The sequence below is a fragment of the Conger conger genome, chromosome 2 (genome assembly GCF_963514075.1).
Source record: "Conger conger chromosome 2, fConCon1.1, whole genome shotgun sequence".
In the NCBI taxonomy this organism is placed as follows: Eukaryota; Metazoa; Chordata; class Actinopteri; order Anguilliformes; family Congridae; genus Conger; species Conger conger.
In genome coordinates, this window is record NC_083761.1 from 66,238,325 (window position 1) to 66,250,670 (window position 12,346).

General features: G+C 37.9%; 1 protein-coding gene across 3 annotated transcripts in view; it reads left to right on the forward strand.

Moving 5' to 3' along the window:
- Positions 1-9,032, forward strand: part of LOC133120792 (alpha-N-acetylgalactosaminide alpha-2,6-sialyltransferase 1-like) — a 28,252-nt gene extending 19,220 nt beyond the window's left edge. The window contains exons 1-9 of one of the 3 annotated variants that reach the window (XM_061230367.1): positions 83-214; positions 1,058-1,211; positions 3,134-3,296; positions 3,511-3,679; positions 4,237-4,375; positions 5,158-5,261; positions 6,411-6,494; positions 6,746-6,845; positions 7,039-9,032. In XM_061230367.1, coding sequence (XP_061086351.1) covers positions 114-214; positions 1,058-1,211; positions 3,134-3,296; positions 3,511-3,679; positions 4,237-4,375; positions 5,158-5,261; positions 6,411-6,494; positions 6,746-6,845; positions 7,039-7,218 — 1,194 coding nt within the window. In that variant the 5' untranslated portion in view covers positions 83-113 and the 3' untranslated portion in view covers positions 7,219-9,032. Of the gene's footprint in view, positions 1-82; positions 215-1,057; positions 1,212-3,133; positions 3,297-3,510; positions 3,680-4,236; positions 4,376-5,157; positions 5,262-6,410; positions 6,495-6,745; positions 6,846-7,038 lie in introns of those variants that run through there. The other 2 variants (XM_061230368.1, XM_061230369.1) reach the window with 2 other exon arrangements.
- Positions 9,033-12,346: the final 3,314 nt, after the last annotated feature.

Below are 12,346 nucleotides of genomic sequence, written 5' to 3' on the forward strand. Positions count from 1 at the left end.
GAAAAACGCGGAAGACACCGATACTGTTGGTTTCAGTTTGTTGACCCTTGTGGGTCAAATCAAACCTGTTCATTTGATTTGTTGCTTATAACTGCAACACCTATCGTTGAGTAATGAAACTTTGGCGTTTACAGATTTTCATTTTCATGATTGCAGTCGTTTGTCTACTGGGGTACAGAATATATTCGGATATCGAAGGGTTATACTGCACTCGGTGAGTTTTGACTGACAGGAAAAGGCTTTTTTGATGTTGCAAAAACTACTTCATATGCAGACCTATATACTAATTCAATGTGCTGAGCTTGTTGTTTCATACGTAGGCCTATACCTTTGTCATTATGTATACTAATAATCCCAACAAAAAGTATATTTTTGCTAGAAATTATTAGGTGAACATTCAAGTAGGAATATCTATATTATAAGATGTTATTTAGAAATGCCAGGAAAGCCTTCCTGTCCAGTATCCTTCGGAGTGTTATTTTTCCAACACTGTGTTCATTTTCACATTAAATGTAAAAGTATAAAAAGTATAAACGGGAGATTCTGCATAGTCACTTGTGATACTTCTTTCAGCTAAAAGCCATCATTTTTTGGTCAAATGATTTGCACCATCTATACTCTGTATTATATCACTTGTATTGTGGTTGTAATGATGTTATTCTGATTCTAACTGTGCATTGTCAATCACATATATCTTAAAACAATGCACAACTACCAATATTATCACATTTTTGTCTAGACTGCTGTCTAAAAATCACACCATTGGCAAGATCTGTTAGACAGTTTGAGTCCAGTGCATAGCCCCTATTTAATGTGGTCTGCATCAATTTGACACAGTGTAAGTGATAGGACATGATAGAGGAAGAGAAAAGCCATTTTTTGAATTATTGAAATTATTGTGGGTCATCTGTCCATTAGTATTAATGTTGGTTTGGGCAACAGTGGTGAGGAAAGTGCAGTAATATGAACATTGTTCAGATTATTATATTATTATTATTATTATTATTATTTTTATTTTTATTATTAAGAACAGGTATTGTGATTACTATCCTTCTAGGCATTTGACTCATGCAAAAGCAGTTGGTGCATCTGAAGGACTCTTTGTTGGATCTCATGATGTCTCGGCTCAGATAAGGGAAGATAATATCAAAGAAATACCTTTGTGGATGTTGGAAGAGGTGTATCTCCGGGATATGCAACCCAGAGAAATGGTGAGAAATGCTTTCATTAAAACAAGACAACACAATATACTTCTGTTTTGTCACATGAATAATATCAATGGGAAGAGGAAGGGCACAGTGCACAACTGACAGAACCATTGCCCACTTTTTGAATCCACATGTTCTAATAATGTCACATTTCTGTCACATACAGGGAGGTCCAAATGTCTGAGACCACTTGTGAAAATGCTTCTATTTTGCATTCTTTTCTAATTTAATACTTTTTCATTACTAATTACATTCAGTGAGCACTTTATTAGGTATTTATTACACTTATTTTTTAGACTTATTAAGTCTTCTGCTGCTGTAGCCTATCCACTTAGAGGTTTAATGTGTTGTGTGTTTAGAAATGCTTTTCTGCATACCAGTGTTGAAATGAGTGGTTATTTGCATTACTGTCACCTTCCTGTCAGCTTTAACCAGTCTGGCCCTTCTCCTCTGACCTCTCATTAACAAGGCATTTCTGCCCACGCTGCTGCTTACTGGATGTTTTTTGTTTTTCGCACCATTCTCTACAAACTGTTGTGTGTGCAAATTGCAGGAGATCAGCAGTTTCTGAGCTCCTGAAACCACCCTGTCTACCACCAACATTCCATGGTCAAAGTCACTTAGATCAAAAATCTTCCACATTCTGATGCTTGATGTGAACATTAACTGAAGTTCCTGACCCGTATCTGCATCATTGCATGCATTGCACTGCTACCACACAATTGGTTGATTAGATAATCACATGAATAAGTAGGTGTACAGGTGTTCCTAATAAGGTGCTCAGTGAGTGTATATTATCAGCATAACAATTTCAGTGAAACGTTGAATCTTTGAAGAATTACATTAATTTAAGAATAGCATTTGGTATGTCCCCGTTTTGCTTTAATGGCAAAGTGCACTGAAGCTGGCATAGACTCATGAATCAAAACCTGATGATTCATGTTATCCCAGCATTATTTGACAATGTTCCAAATAGTATCTTGGGATGTTACTGAATGCTTGGCTTTTGTCTATCATCAAGTGCCCCCATAAATGTTCAGTGGGGTTGAGTTCAGGTGATTGGATTGTCCAGCACTCCTTGCTCTTCTTAGATCTTTGAGTAGTTCTTGCAAAGCTTTGAAGATTTCAAAACACAGGACAAGATGTAAATATCCTTTATGTGCCAACTCAAGCACTTACCAAGAGAGTAGACTTGATGACAATGGAAGGTTGACACAGAGGAGTTTTCAAGTGGGCACCCTCCTTCCTCAACGTTTCGTTGATGAGCCCACGACGCCTCCGGAGGACTCAACAGTGACTTCTGGCGTCCCAACATTCATTTGTTTTAATTTTTTCAAAATCCTAAAACTTTCTGTTTATTTCCAGGATTACATGAAAAAAAAAAAAAAAATCATCCAGATTTTCAATGTAATCTCAGACTTTTGGACCCTACTGTATTTGTTGAGTTCTTTATCAGTTCAAATGAAATCAGGTTTATTTGAATAGCACATTTTGCAACTATTTGCTGCAATACATTTTACAATTGACCTTGGCCTAAACCCCAACAAATGTACACCATGGGCAACATGGAAAGGAAAAACTCCCATGATGGGACAGATCAAAGGCTTTGGAGGAACCAGACTGAAGGGGAGAGTTCATTGTTCTCAGACTGGCTCGGGAGTGGGTTTCAATGGCCAACATGGCTAAGCAGTCAGTGTTCACGTGAATGAATTAACAGCATCTTGGTGGCAGCTGGGATAAGTTCCAGAACAGGAGGATTATCTGTTTTACTAAGACACAAGCCATTTTTACAGTGTGTTTTTATGGTTTTTGACTGTATGTTATCCAATGACTCAGTTAGTTCATATTTCAGTCATCTGTCCACTAGAATTTAATAACCGGAAAGATCCATGCTTATCTGACTGTATTATCTGTTGCCATTTTAGGTATGTCGGCAATCCCTCAGGAACTTAGATGACTCAGAGTTTAAGGAGAATTTCATTCCCAATATTCAGCTCTTCCTGCACAGAAATCACATCAATATCAGTGAATGGAACAGACTAGTACACTTCAACAATCCCTTTGGCTTCATGGGTTACATGTACACAGGTGAGGGTTTATCATTGGCTTGCTGGAAAAGATTAATCTATTAATGTCAAGACCATAAATACAGCCATGTTTTATTACCTAGTTGTGAATTGAGTGAATTCACAGTTAAGACGGATAAATCTTCCTGAATGCAATGATCTAACCTTTGAAATTAAGTACTTTGATTCGGTCATTTGAAGCAAGCTCCATGTGATCAGAGTTTTTCTCCCTGCAGAGGTGAAGAACATTGTGGATTTGATCCCCAAACCTAAGGAATTCCCATTCCTGTCAGTTCCCTCCACTGATGAGCAAGCCTGTATCCACTGTGCTGTTGTAGCCAATGGAGGGATTCTCAGAGGCTCCAAGATGGGCAAGGAGATTGATTCTCATGACTATGTGTTTAGGTGAACATTTTCATATTATTTGTTACCTTAGCTTTCTGTTATCGGCCTACTTTTCTTTTCTTTTTTGTTTATTCAGACAAGGAGAAAGAAGAGTGGGTAGAAAAGGGATCACAGTTCAGAAGGTACCATGGTGGGGGATCGAACCTCTGCAGGGGGACTGGTACATGGCTCAAGACCATGCCACACTTCTCATCTTAAACCTAATTTTTAATCTCATTTGTTTCAATGGTGCCAAATAGAATACCCATCAGAGCCACCTGACAGAAATGCTAAAAAGCTAGAAATTCCTTACACTACCATTACCCATGGCGACTTTTATTGCATTGCTGATATTTGACATATTGTCCATTCATTGACTTACTGAAGCAATCTGCATGAAGTGATTCACTCAAGGCTATGACAGCAGTGTCCTAGCTAAGTGGACCTGCTTCTGTACAGGTCCAGTTCTATGATGTCCAACAGAAATGTCACAGTGGTTCATGATGTACAATATAGGGCTAGTTTCTTGCTTGTGTCATTCTCGTCACCTTTTGTTTTTTTACTGTGTCTCTGTGCAGGATGGATGGAGCAGTAATTGAAGGGCATGAGGAGGATGTGGGAATGAAAACCTCTGTTTATGTCCACACGGGCAACACCCTGATGGCCTCCCTCGACATGATCCAGGAGATGGGCTTCAGGGACATCCCAACTGATGAGGTGCACAGGTCCACAGGTTCTTTTTGAGCTCATGCAGAATTCAGGGAGTTGGGCACATTTATCAGTTATTTTTCCATGCAGCTATTTTAAAGGACATGTAAAGAAAAGCATTGGTTTCAAATTTGGAACCCTGATATTTAAGGCTGTGGTTTATTTGTATCAGTTTTCCAAATGAAAGAAAGTCAGTTTTAGATGTTCAAATAAGATCTAGCAGATGGCAGCCTCACTTAAAATCACCTCCTCACTGAGCACTTTATTAGGAACTTATTCATGCAACTATCTAATCAGCCAATTGTGTGGAAGCAGTGCAATGCATAACCACTGATCTCCTTGGATTTTCACACACAACAGTCTCTAGGGTTTACTCGGAATGGTGTGAAAACCAAAAAACATCCAGTGAGCAAGAGTTCAGTGACTGCACAGAAACACAATGTTAATGAGAAGTCAGAGGTGATGAGCCAGACTAGTCAAAGCTAACAGGAAAATGACAGTAGCACAAATAACCATGCATTACAACAGTGGTTGCATCTCTGAACCCACAACGTGTCAAAGCTCAAAGTGGATAGGCTACAGCAGCAGAAGGAGCAGAATAATCAGAATAATAAATACTTAATCAAGTGCTCACTTTAAATGCATTCAAGTGTTCATTTTGTAATTTTCCCCATGAAATAATTTCAAATACAGTGGGTTTTCTGTAACTTCCCTGCTGCATTGTGCAATGAACTGATATTTCTAACCAAACACACCCACCTCATTCAGTCCATGATTTTCCCATCCTAAAGGGTATCAGGTATGTCCTAATTCCTGTGAGCCTGAGGGATTTTCATTTCCTCAAAGCTTTGCTGCAGAAGACAAGTTCTCTGTGGACAGCATACAAAAAGTTGTGGTGAGTAAAATGCAGTGCTGCATGTTATAAATGTCCAAGAGACTGAATCTGTATTATTGTACACAACAAATAAGAAAGCATTTTTCAGGCTTACCAATTAAATCATTAATTGATGTCAGACATTTATACAAGAATATATTGTGCCCATTGACATAGTGAATTGTGTCTTGGCTGAAAGGAAAGAAGTATCGTTTTTTTTTTTAAATAGCCCACAAGTAGCAGTAATTTTGACTGTATAGTGTCTATCACTATAATAACATACACAAGGTATAAATAACTCTTGCAAAGAAATGCAACTCAAGCAATGATGATGTATGTAATATTGCAGGCAAAAGCCTTAAAAAACCCTGACACCAAAAGGATTTGGCAGCTTTTTAACCTGTTGTGGAAAAAGCCAGTCTCCCTGAAAACATAGATGGCCTACCTGATATTTAAAACGTGGAAGAATCTCATAGTGCCATTTTACTCTGAGAGTCTTATGGGAGCAGGGACCTGGTACAGTAACACTGTCACAGGTATGTTGCAGGGTAGACCCAAAAGCAAGACCAGGAGGCAGGAGTAGGAACGAGTATACTTTATTACAGGAACTGGAACAACTTGCGGAAACTAGGATGAGGTACCACAAGTAACACATGGGGCAAAACACAAGTAGTGGTGACTGGGACACTCTGTGGAACTAAGGAGCTTGAGGGGAATATATACAGAGATCAAAGAATCAGAAATAATAAGACACTGGTGATGCACATGACAACTAACTAACACAGGTAAACTAAGATGATACGTAAATAATAGAAACAAGCAAAGTACAGAGAAATTATAATGGGCTAACATGGGAATGAAAATCTTTTAAACAACCAGAGAAAACAATCAGAACAAAGTGAAATGAATAACAGTAAACTAGGACAACCAGGAAAGTAACAGAATGAGGCAAACAGAGATGGCACACAGAAAAAAATAACTAAACTGGTGCCAAACCGGGGCTGTGGCAAACAGTGGGTTTTTGTTGGAAATAATGATGTTTAGATGAACAGAAAATAAAAGGATAGTAATACGAATACATGCTTGACTATAATTCATGTTTATATGCATAGGATACTTTCTGTACACCTTGAATTTGATTTATGTTGAAATAGTTGTTTTTTTTCTTAGGCAAAGATTTTACTTCTTGGATAATTTTGATGAAAACAAATACTTTGTGCTGCACCCTGACTTTCTGAGGTACATCAGGAACAGGTGAGACCACACCTCTGGCACAATTGCTACAGACGTCAGTCACTCCTTTCGTAATACTTGTGTGTTAGCTTTGTGAGTACAAGCTTGACAAGCCCTTCCTTTGTGGTATTATAATTTTCAGCTCACAGATATGAAAAGGTTTCTCTTCAGTGTTTTAAAAATCCCAACAAATGTTCTGGTGGCATGAGAAGAAATATTATCGGCACAATAACAATTAAGATTGAATGAACCCATGATTATGATGTTCTTAGGTACTTGAAATCCTGGCACCTAAATGAAAAGTCCTGGAAAATGTTCAGACCCAGCAGTGGAGCCTTCGGTCTGTTTTTGGCAGTGCACACATGTGATATTGTAAGGAACTTACCATCCCTTTTCTCTTCTTTTAATTCAATGCAAATGACTGAGGCATCTGACAGATGATGAATTTGACTTTTGGTTTGGTTAGGAATACTGTGGCCAACTAGAAGGTTAAAATGAGCATTTGTAGTATTGTGGTATGTGTAGGTGATGCTTTAATTTATTTTTCTGTTCTGTCGACCTCCAGGTGAATGCCTATGGCTTCCTTACAACAAATCACAGAAATTACCCTGAAACTTACTTTGAGAAGATTGACTTTGGAGAAGCTACTCCACCTAATGGCTACCTCCACCATGACTACAAGCTGGAGTTGGAGTTGATGGAGAGACTGCACAATGCCAAAGTCATTAAACTGTACAATAGATAAATGTCATGTACACCAATAGGTATGATAAGACAGCCAAAACCAGTGCCTTTTTCTTTTTTGTACAGCCCCATGTATTTGCCCATTCTCTGACTCTGAATACTCTACTAAAGTATTTCGGTTGACACAAAACAATTGAGACATTATATACAATGGCACTTACCTGAATAAATCCAATCTAAGACTTCCAATTAAAAACAAAAAAATATGTTTTAAGTGTAATGTTTTCATTTGCTGAAAGCCTCAAAATACAAGAAATTAAATTGATCAGCCAAAATGCTGACAGCCTGCTCTCCATCAAGGCATCAGCACATACTACAGCCATGTACAATGTCTACTCTATGTCAAACAATATGTGTCACCACTGGGCAGATTGTTTAAGATTCAAACCTCTCAAAGAATTCATAATCTTAGATTAGTGCGCTGTAAAGTGTACTGGACATTTTGCATATTAAGGTTAGAGGCAATATACTTATTTTTTAACTCCATATACTTTTCTAAAGCCTGATTTATTTCCAACATGTCAAATGTGTCCTCTTTGGGACCACATATCTTGTATCACTCTTTAAACATAGCTTGTGCACAAACTGTCGATTTTTAAACTAGTGTGATTAATTTATATTAATATATATTGCAGAGTATAGATTGTATATTGTTATGATCTCATTCACATAGGCCTACTGTATGTCATTCTGTCATCTTTGTTTTACTGTTAACACTTGAAATTGTACTTCCCTCTGGGGTCTTTCAGCGCACATATCCCTGGTTATGGGTATGCACTTTGCACTTTGATGTATGTCGCTCTGGATAAGAGCGTCTGCCAAATGCCAATACTGTAATGTAATGAATGTAGCAGCAGATATATTGCCTACAGTATGTACGTATATGGACCTATACATAATTACTAACATTTGTCCAAAAGTAATTGACCAATTAAACAAAGTTGTGGCTAACGACTGAGCATTCACAGTCACTCAATGATAGTATCACCCACAAATGACTTTGATTATCACTATACATTTTATAATGTATGAAATATATACAATTATTGTTGTCAAAGATCTGTCCTGATACCTTGATGGAGAGCAGGCTGATGTTAGCATTAGTGCTGATCATTTTAATTTCCTGTCTTTTGAGGCTTTCAACAAATGCAAACCTTTCACTTACGTAGGTAAAATGTTTTTACACTGGGAGGTTCAAATAATACTTCATTAGTTGATAGGTCATTATAAATATGCATTAAAAATAAAACCCTTGGCTGAGAACTTGGTTTCAAGAATCTATTCGGCCCACTGCGTGTTTAACTGTAACTGTTCCCATTTGTTATACGCGGATGGTATGTACTAGCAAAAAGTGGTATTTTTATTTTTTTCTTGGTTGAACTTGAAGCGAGTTCTCGCAAAGGTATTGTTTTTATAGTTAGCTAACATGCATAACGATGCATTATTTAAAATTATACTTAGCGTCCATTTTCCATTTCAACGATAATTCTGCTGTCTGAAACGCATTTGTTCTGTCAAATCTTAAGGAGACATCTACCATTAACACGATATTTGCTTACCTTTCGTGTACGTCTTAGAATTTTGAGGTCAAATTCAAATTTATGATCAAAATTTGCTGTTTTGAATGGAAGTGCCAACCAACGCAAACGTATAGTAAGCGCTAACTCTAATACAAAGGCTGTTTACATTAGCCTTAGCATCATACAACATAATTTCCCAAGAATATAGGGTGCCTAGGTGGCTAGATTTACATTTTTACTTCGGTCAAATTAAGCTTATAATACAATTCACTGGACCCCTGTATCTGCGTGTTTGTGTTGTGGTTTAACTTAAATATATGTTGTGGTTTAATTCTTTTAATATATATATTTTACAGAAATAAACATCAAACCTTTATTCAGAGAGAATGATTGAAGAACTTCTGTTTCCTTTTGCAGAATGTTAATCTCTGATTAAGAATCTTTCATGCAGACATGAAGACAGCTTCTTTGGAAACATGAACACACATAGCCAACTGGCTGTAGTAAATGGACTTCAAAAATGGATGTGAATTAGCTTGTAGCATAGTTACATTAAGAAATTATACAGTGTACAGTACATTCTTTACAGTACAATACAGTCTTAGCAAGTCCATAGGCACTGATGATTTTTCTATACTGCTGTTTCTGACATATCTCATGGTAAATGGTTGGCATTTATATAGCACCTTTATCCAAAGGGCTGTACAATTGATGCTTCTCATTCACCCATTCATACACACACTCACACACTCACACACTCACGGCAATTGGCTGCCATGCAAGGCACCGACCAGCTCGTCAGGAGCATTTGGGGGTTAGGTATCTTGCTCAGGGACACTTCGACACAGCCTGGGCGGGGGATCGAACCGGCGACCCTCCGACTGCCAGACGACTGCTCTTACTGCCTGAGCCATGTCACCCCCCAAATTGCCATTCAATAATTGTCAGAATCACCATTGTTAGAAAAAGACTTGGCTCAGAATAAGTAAGTAAAAAAAGAAATACCTCTGCGGACACCATATCCTCTATTGCTTATATACTGTCAATACAGTTTAAGCCATGGTAGATGCAGATGTATGGTAGATACTGTATTATAATTGAGGTCTCATTCTTCAGTGATTCTCACTTTTGTGTAGTTATGTGCACCTTTAAATAGAATACACCTCATATAGAAGGAAGACTAGTGTGAAGAGAATTATGGGAGGATGAGTTGACTCATCAGTGAAGCCTCTTTTGCACTACTTTTGAAATGCCCAACTGTATTCAAGAGCCATACTCATCGCTGCAGTGTCTGATATTAACTTGAAACATGTCAATCCACTGATGCTTTTCACAAACTGAGCTTGTACAGATATACCTTGGAGGAAAGACACATCGCGTACAGCTTGAGCAAGCAGACTGCAGTTGCCCAATTGACTATTGGGGGCAACCACAGTATGAGTGATCAGACACTGTTATCCTGACCAACTTGGGTCATACTTGGATGGAAGACCAGGTAAAACTAATGTTCTGCTGGAAGAGGTGTTGGAGGGTCAGTAGAGGGCACTCTTCCCTGTCAATCGAATTTCAGTTTTAAAAATATAATACCCCAGCATGTGCTGCAGAAAATGAGAGGTTAAATCAAGGTTCCAATTCAATGTGGTTGTTAAGACACTATTGGACAACAACATGTTTCCAAGTGATATTTGCGTATCAATATTGATTAAATTAATTAAATTAATAGTATTTGTGTGGATGTCTTTAATGCAAAGCAACGTTTCACTTTTTTTTTTACATTCAAATGCTTACATTAAAATGCTGCTACCTTTATAGCGTAGCTATGTTTTTGATAATAATAAATGCCTGGTTAGAGACTGAAAATGCAAACAGTGTAAATTACATTTAAATTGACATTATTGTGGCATAATCACATGAAGCACTTCAGGAAATACATTTTTATTTTCCAACTGGCATTATAATTTGAATGAAGCTACTCATAAAGGGGCGGCATGGATGGTGCATGTTTGCATGTTCTCCCTGTGTTCGCATGGGTTTCCTCCGGGTACTCCGGTTTCCTCCCACAGTCCAAAGACATGCAGGTTAGGCTGATTGGAGAGTCTAAATTGCCCGTAGGTATGACTGCGTAAGTGATTGCGCCCTGCGATGGACTGGCGACCTGTCCAGGGTGTATTCCTGCCTTTCGCCCAATGTATGCTGGGATAGGCTGCAGCCCCCCTGCGATCCTGTTCAGGATAAGTGGGTTAGGATAATGAATGAATGAATACTCATAAAGCCTGGACATCCCTGTTTAAATGCAGTAATCAATATTGGTAGGTTACATGAAATGGCAAATGCAAAAGGAATTATTGAATTTTTATAAATACTGTACGAGTATTCACATATTTAATGTTCACTTCAATTTTGGCTGTGATATGCTTCAATAGATCCGACCCTGGTTCTTGAATATTTATTCTATTGGGGCCCTGCCATGGTTGTCTTTTACAAGGTCAGCTTTGTCATAAAGGCTTGTGCCTTGCACCCCCACCGCCACCCACACCCACACCCACCAATCTCTCAACACAAATTGTTACAATATGCAATTACTCAGACAAAGATGAAAGGTTTCTGTCAGTCAATTAAAAAGGACTTTTGTGCTGTTTGTGCATCTGTTTGGAGACTCAGGTTTGGTGGTGGATCACCTTCCCACCTTTGATCCCTCTGAGTCCTCTCTCCTCCAGGGACAGGTGCAAGGAATCAAAAGCACAGGCTTGTTTTGTACTAGATGTCCTTTTATTCATTTTCATTGGCTCATAGACCTTGCATCACAGAAACCATTGTTTCTCTTGAGACCTTTTCTCAAAAGATCTTTCGGAAAAAAGATATGTTTTCATTCTTCTTATACATTGGCCCATTTGTTTGAACACACCCTTGTATGTCATATTTCTCTTGTAGGTAAGTTTTAAACTTTGTTTATCCTGGCTCTGCAAAAGTAAATGCCATATCAAAGGGAAATGGTCTGTAACAACACATCTGACTTTACCATTTGTTTGAATAAAGGGTGCATCAGATACACAACATCTACTACAGGAGTAGACTGCTAACGCTAAAGCACAATTAGCATCCCTGAGTGTTGCCCCATTTTCCCCAGGCCATTGCAAACTGCATTCAATTATAATTGCCTAATGGATGCCAGAGTTCCTCCAAACACCAATTGGATATGTCAAAATGATTACAGTTTTTTTTTAAGTTTATGTATGGTTCAGGTCAGCATTTGAAAAGAAGATGCAGCTGATGCAGCCTTTTTTTTAAACTATTGTGTTAGTTTTATTATTTTGCCCAGAACCCATGAGGGGTAATGGAAAGGCTTTATTTTGTATTGGTGTGGGTTCTTTCTTTTTTTTTCTTTTTTTTTTCTCTCTCTCTCTATATATATATATATATATATATATATATATATATATATATATATATATATATATATATATATATATATCCCGAAGTGCCACATCTCCCTCCTGTGGGGAGTTGCAGGGGGTGCAACATGTCTTTTGTGGAACAATTATATTATAATTATACATTTTATTTGTACCTATAGATCTGACATGTACAGTGCCAGAATACATACAGAAC